Here is a 25,724-nt window from a genome sequence, read left to right as displayed (position 1 = left end):
GGATCACTCAGGACCTCATGCTTGCACAGGAAACACTCTTAACCACCAAGCCATCTCTCTGGCTCTAAAGTTTTAATTTTATGAGCAAATCTTTAAAAAAAAAAATTATTATTTGAGAGAAAGGGGAGAGAGAGAATGGGCATGCCAGGACCTCCAGTCACTGCAAAGCAACTCCAGATTCATGCACCCCCTTGTGCATCTGGCTTACATGGGTCCTGGAGAATTGAACTGGGATTCTTTGGCTTTGCAGGCAAATACCTTAGCTGCTAAGCCATCTCTCAAGCACCTTATGAGCAAATTTTAAAGCAACCTGTATAATAAACATATAAGGTAACATGCTACCAATTATTTCTCTTACCTCCCAAAGCCTTACATTTATCAACAAGCCTCCTTCTTCCCAACGGTACCAAGATAAAAAGATGGAAAGGAGCATCTCAAGGGTATGTATCTTTGTTGTTCGTCCTTTCAAACAGTCTTTCCTTGTAAGCCTGGTAAGATTTACTTCTAGTATTTGTGGTGGTAAGGTAACAACCAGGGATAAAGACAAATGTTTAAAAGGCCTCAATAAAAGGATGGCAAAGTCCACACCTGTCACCAGTGAGGTTACCAACAGTACAAAGGGGGGAAACATCGATACTGCATTTCAATTTATGATCAGTTTAGAAATTATGATCAACACATTTTCTAGGTCAAAAACTCAGATAACTTAGACTGGAAATACAAACTTATAAAGTTACCTTCACTCTAATGCATACTACTATATATACTCATGAAATCTAACAAACATCAAAGTCAAGTTAAAAACAGCCCTCTTGCTATTTATCTCACAAGCCTTCTAAGTCATGTGGTCTTTACTAAAAGAATACAGAAACTTGTACACAAACTACCTTAGTAACACACAAGTTACTAACAATAAAATGGGGTCACTGAAGTTCTAACTGGTTTTAAGTTACCAAGTGGTGTTTTTTGTTTTTGTTTTTGGGTTTTATTTTTCCTAAGTGAACTCCACTGTAATATGTTTCAAGGTAATGCCCATCAAAAATCAAGAGAACTAAACCAGGCGTGGTGGCGCATGCCTTTCCTCCCAGCACTTGGGAGGCAGAAGTAGGGGGATCACCATGAGCTCAAGGCCACCCTGAGACTACATAATGAATTTCAGGTCAGCCTGGGCTACAGTGAGACCTTACCTGGGGGAGGGGGGAGAATTAAGAGTTAATAAATGTACACTTAAAAGTTGGTGCAAATTTAACTTTATTAAACCTTACAATGAATGTTGTAGCACTATCATTTTCCACTATGTAACAATTTATTGGCTGGCATCTGAATACAGTACTTCTTTAAAAAAAAAACAAAACACAATGGTACTACAAAAGGGAGGAAAACTAGTTGTAGTGATACATGAGGGGGAAAGAACCAATTAAAATTTCCTTCGTATCTAACCTTGAAGTGGCTGAAGTTCCAAGCAAAAGAGCCACTATCATAGTGTGTAAGAATGTTATTCCTTTTCAGCCTCTGCTGAGAAAAGACGCACTTATAAATTCTGCTGAGGGTTTTGGCTGGGCAATATGATTTTGAAAAGCTATTTTTCCAAATATCTGAATAATTTTCCCAGGTGACAGCAAATGGAGTTTTTAAAAATATAATACAAGTTGTCTCTACAAATGAACAACATCCAACTTCAAAATCATAAAGGGCACCAGATTATTTTTTGCTGACTTGGGCTCACGCTTGTCAGATTTAAGGATAAAAGAAATGGCCATTTTTAAGTCGGTAATCCATTTGCCTTTAGAAAGTAGGCTGGTATCTGAATAAAATAACTACTTCTTTTAGAAAAATGATCTGAATTGAGAGCCCCCAACAGGGCACTTTTGTAGAAACAGTCAAAATCTACACAACACTGCCAGTTAACACTACCAACTACAATGTCCAGTGTAGTTTCATTCAAATGAGTAATCAATTACCTAATTTACTCACCTGTGGTTAAAAAAATTAAGAATTTTATGTTATTCAGTCTCACAATTTTGAAATCATTTTGATGGTCTTAACAGTATCTGATGTCACATTTCTGAACCCACCTAAAATAAAAATCATTATCGTGAGCTACTAAACTAATTTTTCAAATAACATATCTAGAGAGGGCAAACAGAGAAAGGATACAGAAGTATCCTAAGTGCAGTGCAGCATTATAGTTACCTCCAAGTTACCTGTTTTTAAATGACAGAAAATGAATTATAATGTGATTTGAGTCACACAATTCAAGTCCATCCATAAGGCAGTGTTAGAGATGTGCCTTGCTCTAAGAACATTAACTCCCACTCTCCCTGCCAAGAGGCAGGAGAAATTTAAATCCCTTAAAAATGCAGAAAGATCAACCAATGAAGGTTTAGCCAACTGGCAAAGTTTTCCAAAGTAGCTCATGCACATGTAATTCTCCTACCACAGTCAGAAGATGATTTCAAAATATTGCTTGACATTTCTACAGGATTTATCTAAATGACAAATTATTCTTAATATATGTGGCAGTTTAAATGTTTTATCAGGTTTGCCCATAGTAAATCAAAGATAATAAAATCTTTTCATCAGGAGGTTGGAAAATGCCCACTGATCTAATGCAGTCTTTTCAGTGGTAAATTAAATAAACAATATAGTAAAATAAGGATATATTTTTTTAAAAATTGAACCACAATTAATTAAAATGGAATTTTTTAGTTTTTATTTAATCTTAGTTGAAAAGTATAATGTTATACTCATTACAAGTTTTTACTGCATAAAGATGAAGGTAAGTGCAGCATGACTGCAAATGATGACTCTGCATTACATCAACCCTAGGAATAAAATATAACCCCCAAATCCCAGCGATCCGGCTCATTAAATTCACGGGTAAACTGATTTTTTTTTTCTTCAAATCAATACGGAGCTTTTTATTCAGAGCAATTACATTAAGACATTTGTAGGCGAATACACCATTATAAGTTTTATTCTGATAAAATAAAGTGCTGAATGATTACTACCTGAATCTTTTTAGTCATTTTCACTTATCTTTTCTTAAGTCAAAAGAGCCCTTTCTGTGGCATTAGCAAATCAAAGAAAGAAAACCAAGGGGGAGGAGGAGGAGGAGAAAGATGGAAAGAATGAGGAGAAAGGTGAAGAGAGGGCAGAGAGAGGGAGGCAGGGAGGGAGAGAAGCAGAGAGAAGAGAGGCGCTTTCAGTAATAGAAATCACTGTGCAACCTTCTGTGTTTTAACTAGTGACAAATAATAGAGATCAAAGTAACTCATGCAAGTTATCTTTAAAAAGTATGTTTAAGCTCGAAGAAAGAACACTGTTGCTAACTTCTGGTACTATGGCAGTAAGTTGCACACTAAAATACTTTAATTTTTTTAGATGCCCAGATCTAGCTTGGCAAGCATCACGCCACTGACATGCTTTAGCTCTTTTTGTAACTAAAAGTCATTTGCAGCTCAATGATGGAGTATTTCAATGTGATCTGTTAAGCTGTGTGTAAACTTTTAGGTTAACTTTTAGCAATTCTCTAAACCTAATCACACCATCAGCACAAGCAGGACAACGCTGGAGCAGTATGAAAGGCGGGTCACTTTAGTCTTCCCTTTATAGCATGACGTATTAAGATGGCAGACCTAAATTTCAACTGGGTTAATGAGTTATAATAGATTTGTTTCTCAAGTTTAGCATACAAAAACTTCTGTAAATGAGAAAGAAACCTCAGATGTAATGGAAAATAACAAAAACAAAAAAGCTAGATCTCAGCTAGCTGGCAGCTCTAAAAATCGTCATGCTACAGGAGTACTTTCATGAAATAAACTTTGTAATGAATGTAAGAAAACAGTGTCAAGTTGAAGTTGACCAACTGCTGCATAGAATATATGCTAACATACAACAGTCAAGTTTAAGCCGATGCATAGAGAAGATAAAGCACTTATGGTAACTGCAAATGGTAAGTCCATAAGGTTTATGACCTAGCATGGGTCCATCATGGGGAAAAATAGCAGAAACAGGAGGAAAAGGGAGAAAACAGGGGTGAAGCTTGAAAAGGAAGAAGCAAGAGGAAAAAAAGACTTTCAATTGTATAAAGTTCACAAACTCAAAAAGTATAGACACCACTGAAAAAAACAGTTAACTCTGTCCCAAATACCCAACAGCAAACAAAACCAGAATGGCCTTTGGCAGACAACTTTAGAAATTTGAATATGACATTACTTTTCTCAATAATTCACAAACAATATATTATATGGTATATTTATATTAAATACTGGGAAACCAATCCTGTAACTTTGATGCTTATTAGCCAATGAGAGCACAGTGACATCAAGCCAAATGAATGCTGGTGTTATCACAACAGTGCTCATTTATGAAACAACTGTTACCAATTCGTGCTTTAACAATGCTAAAATAGTCAAATTATCATCTATGAAGTGAAACAAAGGTCTCTAGCTTTTCTGGGATATGCCCTTTGTAATATATTCTATGATTCACGATGACACGAGCAGCAAGACACTGCAATGTGATATGATTTATGGGCTGGATCAAATTCTTAGCTATTTCCTTCTCATCCAGCAAGTCACTAGCAGTTTGTTTGTGTAAGTTTGTGGCATCAAAATGTGCACCTGACTTAATAAGAAGATTCATGATGTCTGGATGGTTGTTCAGAGCAGCAATATGCAGGGGACTGTTGTCATCAGAGTCTCTGACGTTCACATCAGCACCACATTCTATCAGTATTGCAGTAACTTGCAGAGATGGAAACTTACAAACAGGGTACCGCCCTACACAGGTAGTATTCTTGTCCACAGCCAGATGCAGAGGGCTGAAGCTATTCTTTCCTCTTGGATGAAGCTTAAGAAATCTGTAGATAGTCTGTTTTTTGAAATGGTCCTGTTCTGGAGTACAAGGAACTTTTTCTAATAAGCAAATCAGGTGCAAAATGATGGAAAGAGCCTTATTTAATTGCAGTGGGTCAGCTGGACACTGAGTTTGTTTGATAGCTCGTTCAATTTCAAGGACGCTTTTGCACAGTATGCCCATAAGATCATCAAAGGTAACAGTAGTACCCAGCAAGCCCTTAGCCCTATCCTGTAGCATAAAGGAGAACAGTTCTGCAAAAGACAGTAAGCTGCTGGCGGTCATTGGGCTTAAAGGGTCCAAATTGTTCTGCTGCATATCCAAAGCATACTTCCATAGGTTGATGCATCGTTTAAAGTTCCCAGAATCTGCATAGACAGCACCTCTATATCTAATATAGTAAGAGGTGTCAGGATGAGAAGGGCCAAGAATACGTTCTCTAATTAACAGCGCTTGCATTCTCATCTCGTCAGGATCAGCAATAAGACCTTCTAACTCTTCTGCACTATTCACCTCCTTAGCATAATCATAAGCCATTATTAGAGTCTGTGGTACTGGTTTACTAATGATATTAGTCCTATCACTGTACCTCATGTTCATTGCCTTTTTCCAGTATTTCAAAGCCCCAAGTAAATCTCTTTTTTTGTCTACAAACGTAGCTCCCAAAAGCTCTAGAGCATTGATACGTTCTGTCTTGCTGGTCTGCGCATGGTGTGTCAGAAAATCCACAATATTAGTGTGACCAGTCACACTTGCTGAAAGAAGGGGAGTCATTCCATAACCATCCTTTTCCATCTTGGCACAATACATAAGAAGCATCTTCATGATGTCCAAACTCCCAGATTCTGCACAATCGTGTAATGCAGTATTACCTTAAAGAAAGGGGAGAAAAAAAAACATTCTTTGAAGGACCAGGATATAATGAATGTAATACATGTATGTACAACCTAAATAATAGCAGGCAATTCTAAACCATCCCTAAGTAGAATATATTACAATTTAATTACAAAGGAAACAATTATCCTTAGCACCCAAAATTAGTGTCTGGCACACAGCAGGAGCTAAAAAAAGATACTTGTTAGGCTTACTGAATAAATGACTAAATTAGGCATGACATGAAAACACCCAGAGTCATTATAAAGGTCAGATTTAATTCATGAACTCTTGGTATTTTTATGGATGATTTCAAATGCATATTCTATGGGTAAAAACAGGTGACATAAAAATCAATGCACCACCTGCAGCTTTGCTGACAAGTCACTTAACTTTCCATGTCAGTTTCCACATCTATAAGTGAGAAATACAGTTATTCAGATCTAAGATTTTTCCATGTGATTATAACAGTGGGAACAATTTTCTTTTAAACATTTCTGTTTGTCAAATGAGCTTCAGCCATGTGAGCCAAAATTCTTGGTTACAAAGTACTTTCTCCAAAACGGCTGCTTCCATAGGAAAAATAAGTCCACTGAAATCTGAAAAATATGTGGGTGGTTCAATATGAACTTTAAAAGGAGACATCTGAAGTATCTTTTCATAGTAGATAATTTAATTTTTAAGCATTCTTTTTGGATGTACTAAATGTTCTCACACTGTCCTATTCTTTCCCACACACATGAAGAGTGGCAACAGGCACCACACATTAGTAAACCTACAGGAAACACAGAAAGACAAAAGCATCGGGTGTAACGTGTAAGTTTAATAAAGATTTCATTAATTATCAAAAGAGAAGTTGTCGTGCAAACCTCTAGTATGTACATATGTTTGTGGAACTTTTAACACTGAGTTATTTTAGGCCTAAATTTCTGGCACAGTTAACAAAAGTTAAAAAAAAAAAAACAAAAGAAAAGTTAACAATGGCTGGGCAGATGGCTCATCAGTTAAAAGTCAATTGCAAGCTGGGCGTGGTGGCGCACACCTTTAATCCCAGCGCTTGGGAGGAAGAGGTAGGAGGATCGCCATGAGTTTGAGGCCACCCTAAGACTACAGAGTGAATTCCTTGTCAACCTGAGCTACAGTGAGACCCTATCTTGGGAAAAAAAAAAAAAGGCAATTGCTTGTAAGCCTGTGGGTCCAGGGTTCAATTCCCCTGCCATCTACAAAGCTGGATGCAAAAAGTGGCACAAACATCTGGAGTTTATTTGTAGTGACGAGAGGCCCTGGGTGCACCCGACATGTGTGTACACATACACAAATAAATTTTTTTTGAATTTAAAAAGTTAACAATGCAGGCTAAGACAACTATCCTTCAAGACCCATGTGAAAAGTTGACCACGGACTGGCACCTAAAATTCTCTGGTCAACAGTCAATAGTTCTCTACATCTATATAAAACTTTCCTTAAATGTTAAGGTGGCTTAGTGTGTCAAACTATTACTTATACAGTTTTATGTTATAATACCTACTTTGCTTCTGTAAGTCAGAAATTTGTTGTGTACGTTAGTTAGACAAACAGGGCCTGTGCAGCTGGGTGTAGTGGCACACTCCTTTAATCCCAGCACTAGGGAGACAAGAGGTAGGAGGATCACCATGAGTTCAAGGCCACCCTGAAACTAGAGTAAATTCCAGGTCAGCCTGAGCTAGAGTGAGACCCTACATTAAAAAAGAAAGAGAGTGCCTGTGTAACAGTCTTGATAGCCATGAATGCTAAATCTGTCATAGCTTCCCATGAACAGAAATGTTCTGTGAATTTTCACTGTTAGAGGAGAACATAATGTACATGACTCTTCATGACCAGGAGGAAGAATAAAGAAGCCTGAACACATTCCTCTAGACCTCACTTGTGCCTTCCACCTTATGATCTATCTGTGTGTCCACAGTGACAGCACTGTAGTCAATCTTAGGGGAAGTCACCTTCAAGCATCAGGATGCCTTGGGGACCCCAACACAGCAAGTATACTGAAAGTGGTTTAAGCCCGAATACTTCAAATAACAAATCTACTTTATAACAAAAGTTAGAAAAAAACTCAAGTTAATATATATTAGAACCCTTAACCTTTTCATAAGTTTACATTGTTGAGTCTTCCATGGCATCTAAAAGTATTATATAGTAATTCAGAATATTTATTCTGACCCAGAATTTCAATAGTCTACAATGAAATGATATCTGATAAAATGTTTTAACAATATATAAGGTAATCAAGCACTGAGAGCACCCAGAACAGATTAATGCTGTTCACTAGTTCAAAGTAATTTCAATTAAACATGACTACTATGCCAAGTGTATTTTTTTTAATTATTTATTTATTTATTTATTTGAGAGCGACAGACACAGAGAGAAAGACAGATAGAGGGAGAGAGAGAGAATGGGCGTGCCAGGGCTTCCAGCCTCTGCAAACGAACTCCAGACGCGTGCGCCCCCTTGTGCATCTGGCTAACGTGGGACCTGGGGAGCCGAGCCTTGAACCGGGGTCCTTAGGCTTCACAGGCAAGCGCTTAACCGCTAAGCCATCTCTCCAGCCCAGCCAAGTGTATTTTTAAAACATGCCAGTCTGGACCTTACAGTGAAACCCTGTCTCATAAAAACAAAGCAAAATACATTTTTCATCTTTCCTAGTCCATCTGTCCTTTGTCATTCCTTTCCCTTGAGACTACCTTTGCTTCTTTTTGAGACAGGGTCTCATTATGCAAAGCCCAGACTGGCCTCAAATTTGTGAGCTCCTGCTTCTACTTCCTGACTATTGAGTTAGTTAGGGTTATCATCATAGAAAGGGCTCAAATCTTTTTAAATATTCTTCTTATGTAGTGATAAGTATATCCAATATAAAACTAATGGAGGGGCTAGGGAAATGGCTCAGTAGTAAAGAGCACTCACTGTTCAAGCAAGAGGGTCTGAGCTATGAGAGGTTTGATTCCCCAGATGGACATAAACAGCTGGGTGTGGTCATGCAAGTCTAACCCCAGTCCAACAGAGCAGAGGGGAGACTGGAAAATTGTTGAGGCTTGCTGACTTAAAGGGGGAAAACAAAACCACAGAGGCTCTGGATTGAGTAAACACTCTACCTCAAAAATGCAGGCAGATGTGTAAAAAAGAGGACATCTTTTAGCCTCTTCGCATGTGCACAAATAGTACATCTGCTACACGTGCACATACACATATCACATTACACACTCACCACACTGCCTAATTCATAACAAACAAAATGTACACAAGAGAAAATAAGCATATCATAAAAACCAAAAGATGACTTGACAGAAAGTCCAGAAAGTCCTTCAGTTTTTCAAACAATTATGCTTAGCATATTCAAAGAGATCTTCAACACTTTCAAGGAAAAGCTGGAAACTACAAAAAACGAGCCAAACAGACAATCTAGAACTGGAAATGGGTGATTTTAAAAATGGTGCATGTGAGCCAGGCGTGGTGGTGCACGCCTTTAATCCCAGCACTCGGGAGGCAGAGGTAGGAAGATCGCTGTAGTTCAAGGCCACCCTGAGACTCCATAGTGAATTCCAGGTCAGCCTGAGCTACAGAGTGAGACACTATCTCAAAAAAAAAAAAAGTGGTGCATGCCTTTAATCCTAGCACTTGTGAGGCTGGAGGTAGGAGGAACCCTGTGATTTTGAGGCCAGCCTGGGGCTACAGACTGAGTTCCAGGTCATCCTGGGCTAGAGCAAGACCCTACCTCAAAAAAAAAAGAGAGGGAGAGGGAGAGGGAGAGGGAGAGGGAGAGGGAGAGGGAGAGGGAGAGGGAGAGGGAGAGGGAGAGGGAGAGGGAGAGGGAGAGGGAGAGGGAGAGGGAGAGGGAGAGGGAGAGGGAGAGGGAGAGGGAGAGGGAGAGGGAGAGGGAGAGGGAGAGGGAGAGGGAGAGGGAGAGGGAGAGGGAGAGGGAGAGGGAGAGGGAGAGGGAGAGGGAGAGGGAGAGGGAGAGGGAGAGGGAGAGGGAGAGGGAGAGGGAGAGGGAGAGGGAGAGGGAGAGGGAGAGGGAGAGGGAGAGGGAGAGGGAGAGGGAGAGGGAGAGGGAGAGGGAGAGGGAGAGGGAGAGGAGAGGAGAAGAAAGAAAAACAGTGGTTACTCACAGATGAATACAAAGTTCATGACTTGGAAGGCCAGATGAAAATAAAGAGAAAAGCACATATGGGAAAGCAATACTCTTAAGAGACAGAGGAACAATGTCACAAGGGTCAATGTACTTACAGTCCTAGTTCTAGAGAAATAGCATGAACCAAAAACAGTATTTAAGGAGATAAATCTGAAAAATTTCTGAAGTAGATAAAAGAGTATACCATAAATGTAGTATGTTTTACAAAGCCAAAAAAAGAATAAAGAAAAAAGAAAACTCATTAAGGTACAATATAGCAAAGCTGATGAAAATTCAGGACAAAAAGAAGTCTTAAATCAGAGAATGGGAGGGTGGGGGAATCACCCGCCACAGAGCAAAAAGCTCTCTCCAGGAAGAGAAGCTAAGGAAAATTATCTGCCAAGTTAGAATTTTGTATCAATATCATGAGTAAAAAACTATTTCAGGTTAAAAAGAAAACTATAGTGGCAGAAAGAATTTAAGAGCCAAAGGAAGGGTACCACTCCTTACAATGCAACTGTCCAGACAGAAATTGGCCCTGATATCCAAGACCTTGCAGTGCCTACCAATACCTACCTACACAAGACCTTCATAATAGGAGAAAATGATGGCAACATCAACTTAAAAGAGAGACTAATGGAGTGAGGGAGGGTATATGATGGACAGCAGAGTTGTAAAGGGAAAAGTGGGGGAAGGAAGGGAAACATGGTTTATTGTCTGTAAGTACAGAAGTTGTCAATAATATATATATATGTATATATAAAAAGAAAGCCATAAAATCTATTAGTAGAAGAACCTAAATATCTTGGAGCATTTTGGGGGGCTGAAGAAAAATGAGATACATGTAAGCCAAGAGACGTGGGAACAGATTAAAAATATTGTGGGGCTTGAAATAATATAAACAGAAATAAAATACTTGATAACAATAGCATAAAAATAGGAGGGTAATTAGAGTTAAAAATGTTCTAAGTTGAAAAATATAACCAGAAATTTGTTAGTCTTTGATAGGCCAAAATAGTAACAACTGGGGCAATCACTATTAAAATAATGCAAGATATCTACATAGGGAAAATAAAAGGTAATCCAAGGGAAGGCATAGAAAAAAACTTAACAGTTAAGACAAAAAAAAAAATAGATTAAAAGTAACCGCATCAAACACAAGCAATCTAAATGGTTCCACTAGCTGGGCACAGTGGCGCACACCTTTAATCCCAGCGCGTGGGAGGCAGAGGTTGGCAGATCTCAGAGAATCTGAGACCAGCCTGGGAATGAGGGAGGAAGGCAGGAAGAAAATAAAAAACATCTCACTGAAATGAAACAAAAAAAAACTTAAGACATACTGCATAAAATACCTTAAATACAAGGACAGAGCCCGGCATGATGGTGCAAGCCTTTAATTCCAGCACTCAGGAGGCAGAGGCAGGAGGATCACCATGACTTCAAGGCCACCCTGAGACTACATAGTGAATTCCAGGTGAGCCTGAGCTAGAGTGAGAACCTACCTTGGAAAAAAAAAACAAAAACAAGAACAGGGCTGGAGAAGTTTAGTGGTTAAGCACTTGCCTGTGAAGCCTAAAAGGACCTCGGTTTCAGGCTCAATTCCCCAGGACCCACATTAGCCAGATGCACAAGGGGGCACATGCGTCTGGAGTTCATTTGCAGTGGCTAGAGGGCCTGGCACACCCATATTCCCCAACCATTCCCCCCCTCTGCTTCTTTCTGTCTGTTGTTCTCAAATAAATAAATTTAAATTTAAATTTAAAAAGACAGAGAAACTCCAGAAGTAAAAAGATGGGGGGAAATTTATCATTTTTCTCTAGACACATGGAATACAGATAAATATTGACCATTCTCTAGGCCATAACACAAGTTTTGAGAATGTCAAAATACTATAGCAGGGCTGGAGAGATGGCTTAGTGGTTAAGCCCTTGCCTGTGAAGCCTAAGGACCCTGGTTAGAGGCTTGATTCCCCAGGACCCACATAAGCCAGATGCACAAGGTGGCACATGTATCTGGAGTTCATTTGCAGTGGCTGGAGGTCCTGGCACACCCACTCTCTATCTACTTACCTGCCTCTTTCTCTCTCTGTCACTCTCAAATAAATAAATAAAAATAAAAAGACTATAATAAAGTCAGATATTAAAAACAAATTGTGGGGGCTGGAGGGATGGCTTAGCGGTTAAGGCGTTTGCCTGAAAAGCCAAAGGACCCAGGTTCGGTTCCCCAGGACCCATGTTAGCCAGATGCACAGGGGGCACATGCATGTGGAGTTCATCTGCAGAGGCTGGAAGCCCTAGTGTGCCCATTCTCTGTGTGTGTGTGTCAAATAAATAAATAAAATATTTAAAAACAAACTGTGGGCTAGAGATAGAGCTTAACGATTAAGGCACTTGCCTGTGAAGTTAAGCATTAGGACCCACATTTGACTCTGCAAATCCCACATAATGCCAGATTGCACAAGGTGACGCATGGAATTTCACTGCAGTGGCTGGAGGCCCTGCCATGCCAATTCTCTCAGAAAAAGTAAAGTAAGGGGCTGGAGAAATGGCTTAGCAGTTAAGAGCTTACCTGTGAAGCCTAAGGACCCTGGTTTGAGGCTCAATTCCCCAGGACCCACGTTAGCCAGGTGCACAAGGGGGCACACGCGTCTGGAGTTCCTTTGCAGTGGCTGGAAGCCCTAGAGTGCCCATTCTCATTCTCTCTCTCTCTCTCTCTGCCTCCTTCTCTCTGTTGCTCTCAAATAAATAAATTTTTTAATAAAGTAAAATAAAACAAAACAAAACATTGTCAGCATGGTGGCATATGCCTTTTAATCCTAGCACTTGGGAGGCAGAGGTAAAAGAGGATTACAGTGAGTTTGAGGCCAGCCTGGAACTAAATCCAGGTCAGGTGGGCTACAGTGAGACCCTACCTCAAAAAAAAAAAAATGTAACTAAAAAAGAAAAAGCTCTATATTAACATTTAAAAACTCATTTTTAAATAAGTAACTGGAGTCAAAAAAGAAAGCCCATGGAGAGATGGCTTAACAATTAAAGTACTAGCCTATGAAGCCTGAGAACCTAGGTTCTTTTCCCCAGTACCCAATTAAGCCAGATGCATAAGGTGACACATGCATCTGGAGTTCGTTTGCAGTGGTTTGAGGCCCTGGCACGCCCATTCTCTCCCCCCCCCTTTCTCTCTGCTTGCAAATGATTAAATATTTTTTTAAAAAGCCAATGAAAATTATCTGAGCAACAAATACTAAATAACAAATCTTTCAGTATACTGTTACAATTGTGCTTTACAGGGTAGTTCATGCCTTTAAATTAAATTAAAAAAAAACAGGCTTAAAAAATAGCTCACTTCCATCTAAAGAAGGAGGTGAAAAAACAATAATTTTTTTTAATATTTCAATTTATTTATTGAGAGAAAGTAAGTGTAAGGGGTGTCAGAGCCTCTTGCCACTGCAAAGGGACTCCAGATACATGTGCCACTTTGTGTACTTGGCTTTACATGGGTACTGGGGAGCTGAACTCAAGCCAACAGGTTTTGCAAGCATGTGCCTTTAACCACTGAGCCATCTTCCCAGCCCCAAAACAGTAAAAAGAGAAAGCAGAGAAAACAAAAAGAAATACAAAAAAAAATCTACTATTTGCTGTCATAAAATCATATTACCTGTTGTTCCTTTTAGTCTTATATTTACAGTGAAACAAGGTAGAAGAGATATTCTACATAAAAAGAGAGCTCAATGGTAAAACATAAGCCCACATTTCCCAGACACCAACTCTGTTGATCTCATTTCTGAAACCACATTTTAAATGCCAGTCATAACTAAACCCCAATGAACGTTTTATCTAATATAAGCCAAACTTCATAATAAAAGTTCAACTAATCACATCATTCCAACTCAAAAGCATGCTTTTCTAAAAAATTAGCAAAAAAAAAATCATGACGGCCTTTAAATTTCTATAGCCTTGATTCTCTCTGAAGATGAAATCTTTAGTTTTAAGAAGCATTTTATGTGAAATAAAGTTTAATCTGGGCTAATGGGATATAACAGATACACTATGGGATGTAGACTTAAAAAACAGAAATCAATTTTGTGTTCCCCTACTTTTTTTTTCCTCTCTACCTACCGGTCCTGATTTTTTTCCCCCACAAATCTTATTTTTGCTGGGGAAAAAAAAAAAACCAGAAATAGTTACCTAACGTCTTTGCACCCTCATTTTGCAACATCTCTAGTAGTAATCTAACCCAGAGGCTATCAAAAATCAGAGTACTTTAGGCTTGGTAAGCTAAAAAGTCAATGTCTTAACCACTAAACACTGCCAGGCAGCTTGAAAGAATCAATAGATTGCATGTTAAATTAATGGATGTGACTACAGTCCAATAATACTTTACTCATAGAGCTGAAATTTTATTTTTGTATAATTTGCACATATCATGATATATTTTTCATTTTCCCACCAACCATTAAAAAAACCAGGCAGAAGCCGGGCGGGCGTGGTGGCACACGCCTTTAATCCTAGCACTTGGGAGGCAGAGGTAGGTGGATCCTGTGAGTTCAAGGCCACCCTGAGACTACATGGTGAATTCCAGGTCAGCTTTGACTAGAGTGAGACCCTACCTCAAAAAAAAAAACAAAAAAAAAACTAGGCAGGCATTGTGCACACGCCTCTAATCCCAGGCTGAGATAGAGAACTGCTGTGAGTTCAAGGATAGTCTGTGACTACATAGTGAATTCCAGTCAGTCTGGGCTAGAGTGAGACCATTCCTTCAAAAAAAAAAAATCTTGTTTTAAACTAGTTTGTTTAGCTCTCAGCATTAAGATGGGAAATGGCCAGTTTTGATCCTTGGGCAAATTTGCCTCTACCTACTCTCAAATTTACATCTTAACACACTTACACAATTAAAGGCAAATTCTGCATGTGCTTTCTTTATAGTATTCCATTCTAAATCTTGCTCTTAGCACCAGTTCACTTCCATGACTCTGGATGGACATTAGGAACAGGAAACTATGAGATGTGCTGATGAATTAAAGCATGGTAATATTCTTCAAGGAGTATCTGAAGTGTGAATCATCTTATTTTAAAGACATCTGTGATTTTATTGATTGTAAATATATAAGAGATTCGATAATGCACGCACAACTGTAAAGTTATGTTTCTCAAAATCAGTAACCCAAAACCATACTAGTACTTTGGGTAAGATCTAGATTTGAGGCTTAATTATTCTCTGAACTCGGGAGCTGGGTATGGTGGCGCACGCCTTTAATCCTAGCATTCGGGAGGTAGAGGTAGGAGGATCGCTGTGAGTTCAAGGCCACCTGAGAATCCATAGTGAATTCCAGATCAGCCTGGGCTAGAATGAGACCCTACCTCCAAAAAAAAAAAAAGAGTTCTCTGAACTCAACCCTGCCTACTGGCACAAACCTATAATCCCAGCTACTGAAAACACTGAAGCAGAAAGCTCTCAAGGCCTGACCTACAAAGTGGATTAAAGTCCATCCTGGGAAACTTGGCTTAGTCAGACCTTGTCTCAAAAGAAAACCATGAAAAGACTGCGTGGGATAGAATATGTCCATATGATAAAGTCCCTTCCCTGATGACTCAATCTAGGCAGACAGACAGACACATACACATGCTATGTGTCCAGATGAGATGTTTTGGGTTTTGGCTAAATGATAAGGACAAGTAACTGTTACACCATAATCATAAAAAAACTCCAAAATAGCATACAGAAATATCTCAACTCGGATAAGATTACTGAAACTAACCAGGATCAGGATTCAGTTTCTCAACTTCCCAAGCATTAGACAGAATAAACTAAACATTGCAATAATGCAAAAATGTCAGGAGGATATAAAATAGTTAACAAATACAAAATACTACTGTAATTTAAATTCCTTTTTTTGCAATTACAGTTCAACTGATTTTACTGTTTGTAAAGTGTTCACATTATTCATAATGTGTATGTTTTAGCCCAGGTCAAACAAAGCTGTGGCTTTCAAACCTTAATGTACAAATTTGCCAGGAGATCATGATAAAATGGAGAGGTTTTTTTAGTTTTTGGTTTTTTTTGTTTTGTTTTTAACTCAGCTTATCTGGGATGGTTGCAAATGATATTCTATGATGCTCTTCTTGAGTACAAAGGAGATACAGGAAGTATTAATTTCTTTGCTTGTCAATACGTATTTGCCAAAAAGCTAACATCTAACAACTTCTTTGAGGTATTTGTGTGTGTGTGTTTAAAAGAACATTTAGGTTGCAGCCTGTTTTAAACCATACAGAAATAAAATTCCAGGTTGAGGAGATGGTTCAGCAGATCAAGGTGCTTCCTTACAAAGCCTTTTGGCCAAGGTTTGATTCCCCAGTACCCATGTAAAGCCAGTTGCACAAAGTGGTGCTTGTGTCTGGAGTTCCTGTGCAATGGCAAGAGGTCCTGGCATACCCATGGAGTACTCATTCTCTCTCTCCAATAAACAAATATTTTAACAAGACTGTTCATCACTCCTATTTATTCTAATTTTTCTGTTTTGTTATGAGATAAGGTCTTGCTATATGGACCAGGCTTGTCTTGAACTTTCAGGGATCTTCCTGCCTCTGCCTCCTGAGGGCTGAGATATAGGCATGTATGCCACCATGCTGTTATTTACTTTAGATTTAAGCACACCAAAGTAGGAATATGATATGTATTACAAGTAGATCACAGTTTCATGCATGGAAAAGTTCTTATGTAGTAACAGCATCAGTAAACTCTATAGATGAATCTTAACAATTGTCTTAAGTGATCTGCAATTAAGTTTTTTAAATTTGCAAATTAAAAATCCAAATTGTGGGCTGGAGAGATGGCTTAGTGGTTAAGGTGCTTGCCTGCAAAGCCAAGGACCCAGGTTTCATTCCCCAGGACCCACATAAGCCAGATGCACAAGGTAGCTCATATATTTGAAGTTTGTTTGCAGTGGCCAGAGGCCCTGGCATGCCCATTCTCTGCCTCCCTCTCTCTCTCAAATAAATAAAATAAAATAAATAATCCATATTGCTATAAACATTACTATGAAAAGTAAAAAAAAGAAAAACCAATCTAGAGAATGGGAAAAATATTTATAAATCAAATATTTGATAAGGAACTTATATTCCATACACATAAATGCTCTTAAAGCTAAATACTAAGATGATTAAATAGCCCAATTAAAGAACATAAAAAAGGGGTTAGGGAAAAAGCTAAGTTGGGAATGTTCTTGCCTTGCAAGCATTAGGACCTAAGTTTGAGTCCCAGTATCTACATAAAAGAGATGGCTCAGCGGTTAAAGCGTTTGCCTGTGAAGCCAAAGGACCCAGGTTCGATGCCCTGGGACCCACATAAGGCAGATGCACAAGAAAGCACATGCATCTGAAGTTCATTTGCAGTGGCTGGAGGCCCTGGCATGCCCTCACTCACACTCTCGCGTGCGCACTCTCTCTCAAATAAATAAATAAATAAAGCATTTTTAAAAATGATGGGTGTGGTGGTGGCTTGTAAATGCAGTGGTGGGGAATCAAGAGCCAGAACAATACTTGGGGCTTGCTGTTTGGGCAGCCTAGCCTAAGAGTGAGGGCTGATGTTCCAGAAGGAAACCATCAAAAGTGGTCCTCAAGGCTCCACAAGCATACATGCAGACACATGAACACACACACACTGATTACATACATTAAAAATAAAAAAAAAAAAAAGGCTGGAGAGATGGCTTAGCAGTTAACGCACTTGCCTGTGAAGCCTGAAGACTCATGTTTGACTCTCCAGATCACACGTAAGCCAGGCACACAAGGTGACACAAGCACACAAGATGGTGCACACATCTGGAGTTCAACTACTGCTGGAGGCCCTGGAGCACCAATGCTTGCTCTCTCACTCGCGCACTCTCATTAAAAAAAAAATGAAAAAAGAACATGAATATGCTTCTCCAAAGATATAGACATGGTAAATAAGCACATGAATTAAGTACTGAAAAGATATAAACACATGGGCCATGTAAATGAAAACTATCAAAATCACAATGAGATAACACTTCATACTTCTTGGGTGGCTGTATTAAAAAGAGTAATAACAGCAAGTGCTGGAAAGATTGTGACAAAACTAGGTTCCCGGAATTGCTGACAGGAATACAAGCCATATAGCTGTTTTGAAAACAATTTGGTTCAGAGTTACAATAATATCTAACAATTCTACCTTTTCATGTGTGTGCTTGAGAGAAATAAGTTATATACCCATAGAACTCTTATATAAATGTCCATAAAAGCTTTTAATCCCAGTACTTGGGAGGCAGAGGTAGGAGGATCACTGTGAGTTCAAGGCCACCCTGAGACAACATAGTAAATTCCAGGTCAGCCTGAGCTAGAGTGAGACCCTACCTCAAAAAATGAAAAAATAAAAATAAATAAAAGCAATCAAGTGCCCACTAACAGATGAATGGATAAAGTGGTATCTTCACAATAGAATTGTTACTCAGCCATAAAAACGAAAGTACTGAAACATGCTAAAAACAATGAACCATGAACACATTATGCTAAATAAAACTAACATGTGGATTTATAGAAACAGAAAGATTAATGATCACCTGAGAACTAATGAAGTTGCTACAGTAGGAGTACGGTATACTTGTTAGTGACCATGGGATTTTTGAGGATGATAAAACGTTAGTAATACCTGCCCACTTCAGTAAACAAATTAAAAAAAAAAAAAAGGCAATGGAGCCAGGCGCACACCTTTAATCCCAACACTTGGGGGGAGGAGGAGGAAGGAGAACTGCTAAATTCAAGGCCAACCTGGACTACAGTGAGACCCTAAAGTCAATGGATGGTATGTGAACTTTCTCAATAAAGCTGATTAATAACCCAGTTATAAGCCAGGTGTGGTGGTGCATGCCTTTAATTCCAGCACTCAGGAGGTAGGAGGATCGTCATGAGTTCAAGGCCACCCTGAGACTACATAGTGAATTCCAGGTGAGCCTGGGCTAGAGTGAGACCCTACCTTGAAAATCCCCCCTCCCCAAAAAATCATCATCATCATCATCATCCAGTTTTAATCAAATATTTTTCTGGGAAGTATTTTGACTAACAGAAGCAGTAATTAAAGGGTCTTGTAACAGATGTGCCTGGAAGTAAACAAAAATAACTTTCTTCTCCAGGCTACTATGCTTGGCACCAACCCATTTGGCTGAGTTTAGAAGAGGTCTAAGAATACAAACAGGAATGGAGATGGGTGCAGTTAGACTGCACAATACTACAGATCCCAAGAATTTCATTCCCTCCATTACTAATGTGTGGGCACTGAGGGAAGTAGGAAGGGTAGAAATAATTCATGACAGTAAAGGAGTACTAGAAGCTGCTTCTGCTTTGAGTGTCTCCCTTTCTACATATATACTCTATCAGAAGATACTCAAAACAGAAATTGGAAATTTACTTTTAAAGGGGGAGGGATGCACAGACTGAAGACAAACTGTACTAATGACTATGTTCCCTCCTTTCATTACTATTTTCAATTAGCCACTAGAAACAGAAACTCAACATCCCAGGTAGGTCCTTGAGCTCACAAAAAGTTAAATGCTCTACTGTTTGTCTTCACAAAGGTTGCTGTAACAAACAACTCAGAAATGGCAGCAGCAATCCAAATTAGTTCACTCTCATCAACTTCGGTTAAATTCTGTAACACTCCATAATTACAAACTCAATCTTTGGGGATAGCCTGGCATATGAATATTTCCCCATGAATTCAATCTACATGTCTACGGCTTATCTTACCCAACTAGCATGCAGGCCCACTGAGGAGATAGATAGCACTATGAGCCAGAAGATAAGCAGAACACACATAGAACATAAAACAAACTAAAGATCTGGAATAAAAATATTAATGAATTCAATAAGCAAAATATTTAATCATTAGTAAATTAAAATAAAATCAGATATATTACACAGAACAATGAAGGTTTGGGCCTCGTTTTATTTTCCTTTACATGCAGGTATATTGTGATAACCAACAGCCAAACACAAATATCAGAGAAATTTCTTCTTCCAATATTCTCAGTACTAAAGTACACTAGAATAACCTATCTACCATAACAAGTACACTTAGTCTGCTATCTTAATACTGAGGGGGGAAGGGGCTGTGAATGATAATAAAAAATAAAAAACGAATTGTAATTCAGGGAGGGACAGGAGAATTATCTGATATAGTAGTGAATAAGGGTTTTTCTCCACATTTTTGGCTCATCTCAGAAAGTGGAAATAGGCCTTTAATTGCAGAACTTGGGAAGCAGAGATAGGTGGATCAGTGTGAGTTCGAGGCCACCCTGAGACTACATAGTGAATTCCAGGTCAGCCTGGGCTACAGTGCAACCTTACCTCGGGGAAAAAAAAAAAAGTGGAAAATGCTAATAAGACTAGATAAAATGAAACAACTTCTTTTCTATGTTTTGTGGTATTGGGATCTCATGTATGTCAAGCAAAATGTTCTACCTCTGAACTATATCCTCAGCCCAATTTCTTAGGAAATGTATGACATCCTTTGGAAATGGTTCTGGAAAAAAGGAAATGTCAAGAGATTGTGCTTTGTCTGGTTTGTTTAACTATAAAATACATGTGACTTCTACATTCCATCGCTTTCTAACAAACAGTTGAAAATTGACTGTATTACTTAACTTTTTTCCATTACTTTTTAACAGACTGTTGACATTTTGAACATGTTTTAACCTGTGGTGGAATTCATTCATTGAAAGAGCATTTATTGAGTCCCTTAGTGTGCCAGGCTGTTAAACTTAAGATAGCCAAAGAAGTATAATACAAGATTGCCAGTTCTTGATTCTCTCTACTGTAGAGGTTTGATGCAAGAGACAGATTAATTAAGTAGATACTTAAACCATAGTACAGTAAACACAACAACAATTCTTTCTTCTACTGAATATTTGAAATAACTTTATCTATAACAACGTATTACCAACAGGGGCACTGAGTAAGATCCTCTCCCCCTTGACCCCCAAAATTCCAAACGGTAAGAAAATTGTTCAGATATTCAGGAATAACTTTCTGGTTTAAGATAACAATTGATTTTTAAGACATGAATTGTTTGCTATTTAAAACCAAAGTCCTACAATTCTTGAATAGATTTTTATATAAACCCTTCTCAGCACTTCACGTTTTAGTTCTTTTGTTTTGAGATTGTTCTTATTTTTGCTTGGACTTAAAGAGGACTTTTCAAATCTGAGGTGAAGTTACTTATACCCTTCAAATCTGCTTCTACACCAAATCTGGAAAATTTAGCAGCTAAGCATGCTTGATTTAAGACATGTAACATCAATTAATTCTATGATAGGATTAGGAAATCAGGTCTAGAAGACATTGCATCTTCACTTGTGGTCAGTCCCTTTAGATATTCAAGGTAATGACGTACATTTTTTTTAAATTTTTTTTATTTATCTATTTGAGAGAGACAGACACAGACAGAAAGGCAGAGAGAGAGAGAGAGAGAGAATGGGCATGCCAGGGCCTCCAGCCACTGCAAACGAACTCCAGATGCGTGTGCCCCCTTGTGCATCTGGCTAATGTGGGTCCTGGGGAACCGAGCCTTGAACCGGGGTCCTTAGGCTTCATAGGCAAGCGCTTAACCACTAAGCCATCTCTCCAGCCCATGACGTACATTTTTATCAATCACTAGTATGACACTTTGTAGGCAAGTAATTTTCTTGAACTTTCTGTAGGTTGTGAGAGTAAGGGCATTACAACTGCTATCTGCTAAATGAATGGAATAAATGTATGTAAGCTTCATGGAGAACGAACTTTGATATGAATGTTGGGTTCAAATGCGGAGAAAGGTTTTGGTATAGTTTTTCAGGCTTAGAAAATGGCACAGGGCAAGTGCATGGAGTAGCATGCTTTGAGGGTCCAGGAACTGGAAAATAGGCATGGACCAGAGGACACTCAGGTCTAGATTACAAAAAACACTGAATTCTAGATCAAGAAGTTTAATTGTACTTGTCATAAATGTTAAGCCACCAAAAGTTTTTCAGTGGATAAATAACTAGAATCTTTAAAAGAGAAAGTCATATAACTACATTCTGGCATACTGAGTCTTTGAGACCAGGGACCTCGTGCTTATCCCATCCATTATGAAAATCATCTGCAGGGTCAGGCATGTTGGTGCACGCCAACTCAGCACTTGGGAGGTAGAGGTAGGAGGATCACCATGAGTTGGAGGGCTACCCTGAGACTACATCATCAATTCCAGGTCAGCCTGGCTACACAGACTCTACCTCAAAAATAAAAAGAAAGTTAGGTGTGGTAGCACACACCTTTAATCCCAGAACTCGGGAGGCAGAGGTAGGAGAATTGTCATGAGTTTGAGGCCACCCTGAGACTAGATAGTGAATCCCAGGTCAGCCTGAGCTACAGTGAGCCCCTACCTCGGAAAACCCCCCTCAAAAAAAAAATCATCTCCTGGAGCTGGAGAGATGGCTCAGTGGTTAAAGGTGTTTGCTTACAAAGCCTGACAGCCTGAGTTTGATTCCCTAGTACGCACATAAAGCCAGATGCAAAGTGAGACATGTTCTGGAGTTCATTTGCAGTGGCAAGAACCCCTGGTGTGCCCATATTCATTCTTTCTCTCTCCCTCCCTGTCTCATTGCAAATAAATAAATAAAAATGTTTTTTACAAAAGAAAATCATAACAGGCAATTGGCAAGCCCTGTTTTATAGTCCTTTCTATGAGGAGATGGATACATAAATACTTGAAGTAAAAGACAATCCAACACTTACCACAGTGCATTCGTACTTTTAACAATTCCAAAAGCCAGGTATTTTTTTATACTATAGCTATCCACAAGCAAGTGTACCAAGTTACACCATCATTCAAGAATATTCACAGCAGCACTGGTTATATTAGCACAGTTCTGGATATAACCTAAATGTCCAATACAGACTAGCTTGTGTACATTCAACATAATACTCTATAGCCATGCAACAAGAATGAGATAGCCACTTGTGCTGTAGCTAATTGGCATCCAAGTTAAGGTTTAAAAAAAAAAAAAAAAAAGACCAGGGGCTAGAGAAATGGCTTAGTGGTTAAAGCACTTGCCTGCAAAGCCAATGGACCCAGGTTCAGTTCCCCAAGACACACATGAGCCAGACGCACAAGGTGGCGCATACAATGCATCTGCCATTCTCATTCCCTTTCTCTCTCTCTCTCTCTCTCCCCCCCCTTTTTCTCTATCTCAAAAAAAAAAAAAAAAAAAAAAAAGACCAGTATGTCAACCAACAATGAGGGAAGCAAAGAGAAGGAAAGATGCTTGTATTTGCATAGATTATCTCTAAAGGTAAAAACAAATTATAGTGGTAGGTTGGAGGTCTAAAATAATGTAAACCAACTTAGGTTGTTTGAATTTATACTTTTAATTTTAATAGCTTTTGAAAATTAGGTAATGATTTACCCTGCTGTTGTGCAGATTTAGGCAAGAAAACTATGGCCAGGTTGTCAAAAAATAGCTTAATTTAAAACAATTGTAACCTATGATTTATTTGCTACTTTTAATTTATTACACTCAATGAAAACTACACAGTTGTAAACCTACTCTCTCTGGAAAAGGTCTTTAAAACATTGATACTAACCAACAAACCTCTGTTTAACCTGGTCCTTTCTTTGCTCTCTCAGTACGGAGCAGTTTTTAAAAATATGTTTTCTCTCTTGCTACGTTTCATACATGTCCTCCATAAAAGGACATGTATTACTGGTGACAAATCAATGTAGAAATCAGGGAATATAAATTGTCATTCTTCAGATTCCACCCTTTCAAGTCAGTCTGGCCTAGCCTTCCCCGGTACGAGTAACAAATAAAATGCCTACCTAAAAGAAACAAGATGATGACTCACTAAATATAGTAGTTTTCTACTCCAAGGCTGTTCTAAAAAAAATGTATTCCATTTAATTATATTCCTTAAATAGATTAAATTATAAAGCAAAGGTTCAGCTCAACTACCATGAAAATGTTCTGACTTTAGAGAACTTCCAGGAATTGGAAGTACTTCAAATAAAAGAGAAAACGCTGTTTAACATAGTGTCTAGCCTCTATAATATTTTTTCTATGTATTATTATAACAAAGAAACGTTCAACAAAGTAATTCTGGAAGGCTTACCTCATCAAAACAGGTCTGTCAATGTTGTTACTCAACACCAGTGCTTATAATTGTGTACCAAACTTCCTGAAAATAAGTGGTAGTCACTTAAAAAAATAACAACAAAGCACAACTCACCTTTAACACTTTTTCTATTAACATCTGCCCCCTTTTCAAGTAAATACTGAGCAATCTCTTTATGTCCTTTGTAACATGAAATCATCAAGCACGTATGACCATGCCGATTTGACACTTCCAAGTCAGCTTTGTGTTCTACGAGGTACTTGACTATTTCCAAATGGCCATCGAAACATGCAGCTCGAAGAGGAGTTGAATTGGTTAAAGTCGTGTTGTTGACTGATGCTCCATGGTTTAACAAAGACTGGACAACCTTCAAGTGTCCAGCTGCAGAAGCGGCCCATAAAGGGGGAGCACCCTCAATGGTTTCGCCGTCAAAATTGACAGAGCCCCCGACTTCTATGGATGCACTGCATTGCTCTAGAAGGAATTCCACCATGTCGAGGTGCCCATACCTCGCAGCCATCAGGAGTGGCGTGGCCCCATTTGTTTTTTCAGAAATCAAGGAGGAAACCTCCTCTTTGGACTTGCTTGCCAACAACTTGGTGAGGAGCCGGAGTTTGCCATCGCGAGCTGCGTTAAACACTGCTGTCTTTAGATCCATTTATGTCCAGTCGAGAGGCTGTGCTTTATTTATCCTTCAGAGCCAAGCTCCAGCTTAACGCTACAGGAGCCAAAGTTCAATGTTAGTCACTGCACCCCAGGACGGACATAAAACCCCGAAGAATGTGTTCTGTTTTACTGCACTCCAACATCCGACAAGCAGAGCACCAAACTAGAGGGGGGGGGGGAGTAGCAGTTTTGAGTTTCCCATATAAGTAAAGATGGAAACACTGTCTAGGATTATTTTCTATTTCTGTGGGAAGAAACGGGGGAGGGACGATTCTTCACACACACACACACACCCAAAAAAGGTTGGGAAAATAAAATACAAACGGGTTCACACAATGTTTTGGTGGGGAGGTAGTGTCTTCCCAGCGTGCGGAAAATTTAAAAACACTCCGCGCAACTGGTTCTCGGGGTCCGGGGCTCGAGGCAGCCCATCTTTGTTCTAGTTTTGCTCGGCACACGCCCAGGGCGAGTGGCCGGCAGAGGCAGGGGGGACGCGGGGCGCTTACAAATGTCTCTCTCTCCATCTGCAGAGAGAGAGCGAGCGAGAGCCGGTAGCCCAGGGCGCCAGGCTGGAAGGCCTCATGGTGGCCGGGACGGGTTCCGAGGAGGAACAAAAAAGGTCGCACACGCCGACCGCGGGGCCAGCTCTGCTCCTCGCCCGAACCTCGTCTGCCCGCCAAGTCCTCGAGGCTCTCAGGAAATCCGGCCGCCTCGGAGCCATCAACTTGTCGGCCCGTACCGCCCCGCGGTCACCTTCGTCCACTACCACCACCGCCCCCGCCCAGGTTCCCCTCCACCCCGGGGCGCCGGGCCCTCGGGAACCGCTCGGCTGACCTCCAGCCCCCCGGAGGGGCCGAGCCGCCCGGGCCTCCCCAGCCTTTCGCCTCGCCGGCGCCCCGTTTCCCGCCAGGCCTGCCTTTCCCCGGGCCGCAGCCCTGGCCGACGGCCGCCACTACCTGCCCGGGGCCGGTGCCCCCCGCCGCCGCCAGCTGCTCGGGCCGCCTGCTCAAATGGAAACCGTTGTCGTCGTCGTCGCCGTCGCC

General features: G+C 39.8%; 1 protein-coding gene across 2 annotated transcripts; it reads right to left on the bottom strand.

Moving 5' to 3' along the window:
- Nucleotides 1-1,233: 1,233 nt before the first annotated feature.
- Fem1c (fem-1 homolog C) lies at nucleotides 1,234-25,724 on the bottom strand. Of its 2 annotated transcripts, none has more exons than XM_045133961.1 (3): nucleotides 25,638-25,724; nucleotides 24,130-24,733; nucleotides 1,234-5,732 (listed from the first exon to the last, which is right to left on the bottom strand). In XM_045133961.1, the coding sequence occupies exons 2-3, from the start codon at nucleotides 24,671-24,673 to the stop codon at nucleotides 4,423-4,425; spliced, it is 1,854 nt and encodes a 617-aa protein (XP_044989896.1). In that variant the 5' UTR covers nucleotides 24,674-24,733; nucleotides 25,638-25,724; the 3' UTR covers nucleotides 1,234-4,422. The 2 variants fall into 2 exon arrangements, with proteins under 2 accessions (XP_044989896.1, XP_004651624.1); XM_004651567.2 differs by having other exon boundaries at nucleotides 24,130-24,844; nucleotides 25,638-25,711.

Source organism: Jaculus jaculus, chromosome 14, assembly GCF_020740685.1.
Source record: "Jaculus jaculus isolate mJacJac1 chromosome 14, mJacJac1.mat.Y.cur, whole genome shotgun sequence".
Classification (NCBI taxonomy): domain Eukaryota; kingdom Metazoa; phylum Chordata; class Mammalia; order Rodentia; family Dipodidae; genus Jaculus; species Jaculus jaculus.
The sequence above is the reverse complement of the archived record's forward strand: the minus strand, read 5'-3'. Positions and strand labels throughout refer to the sequence as shown.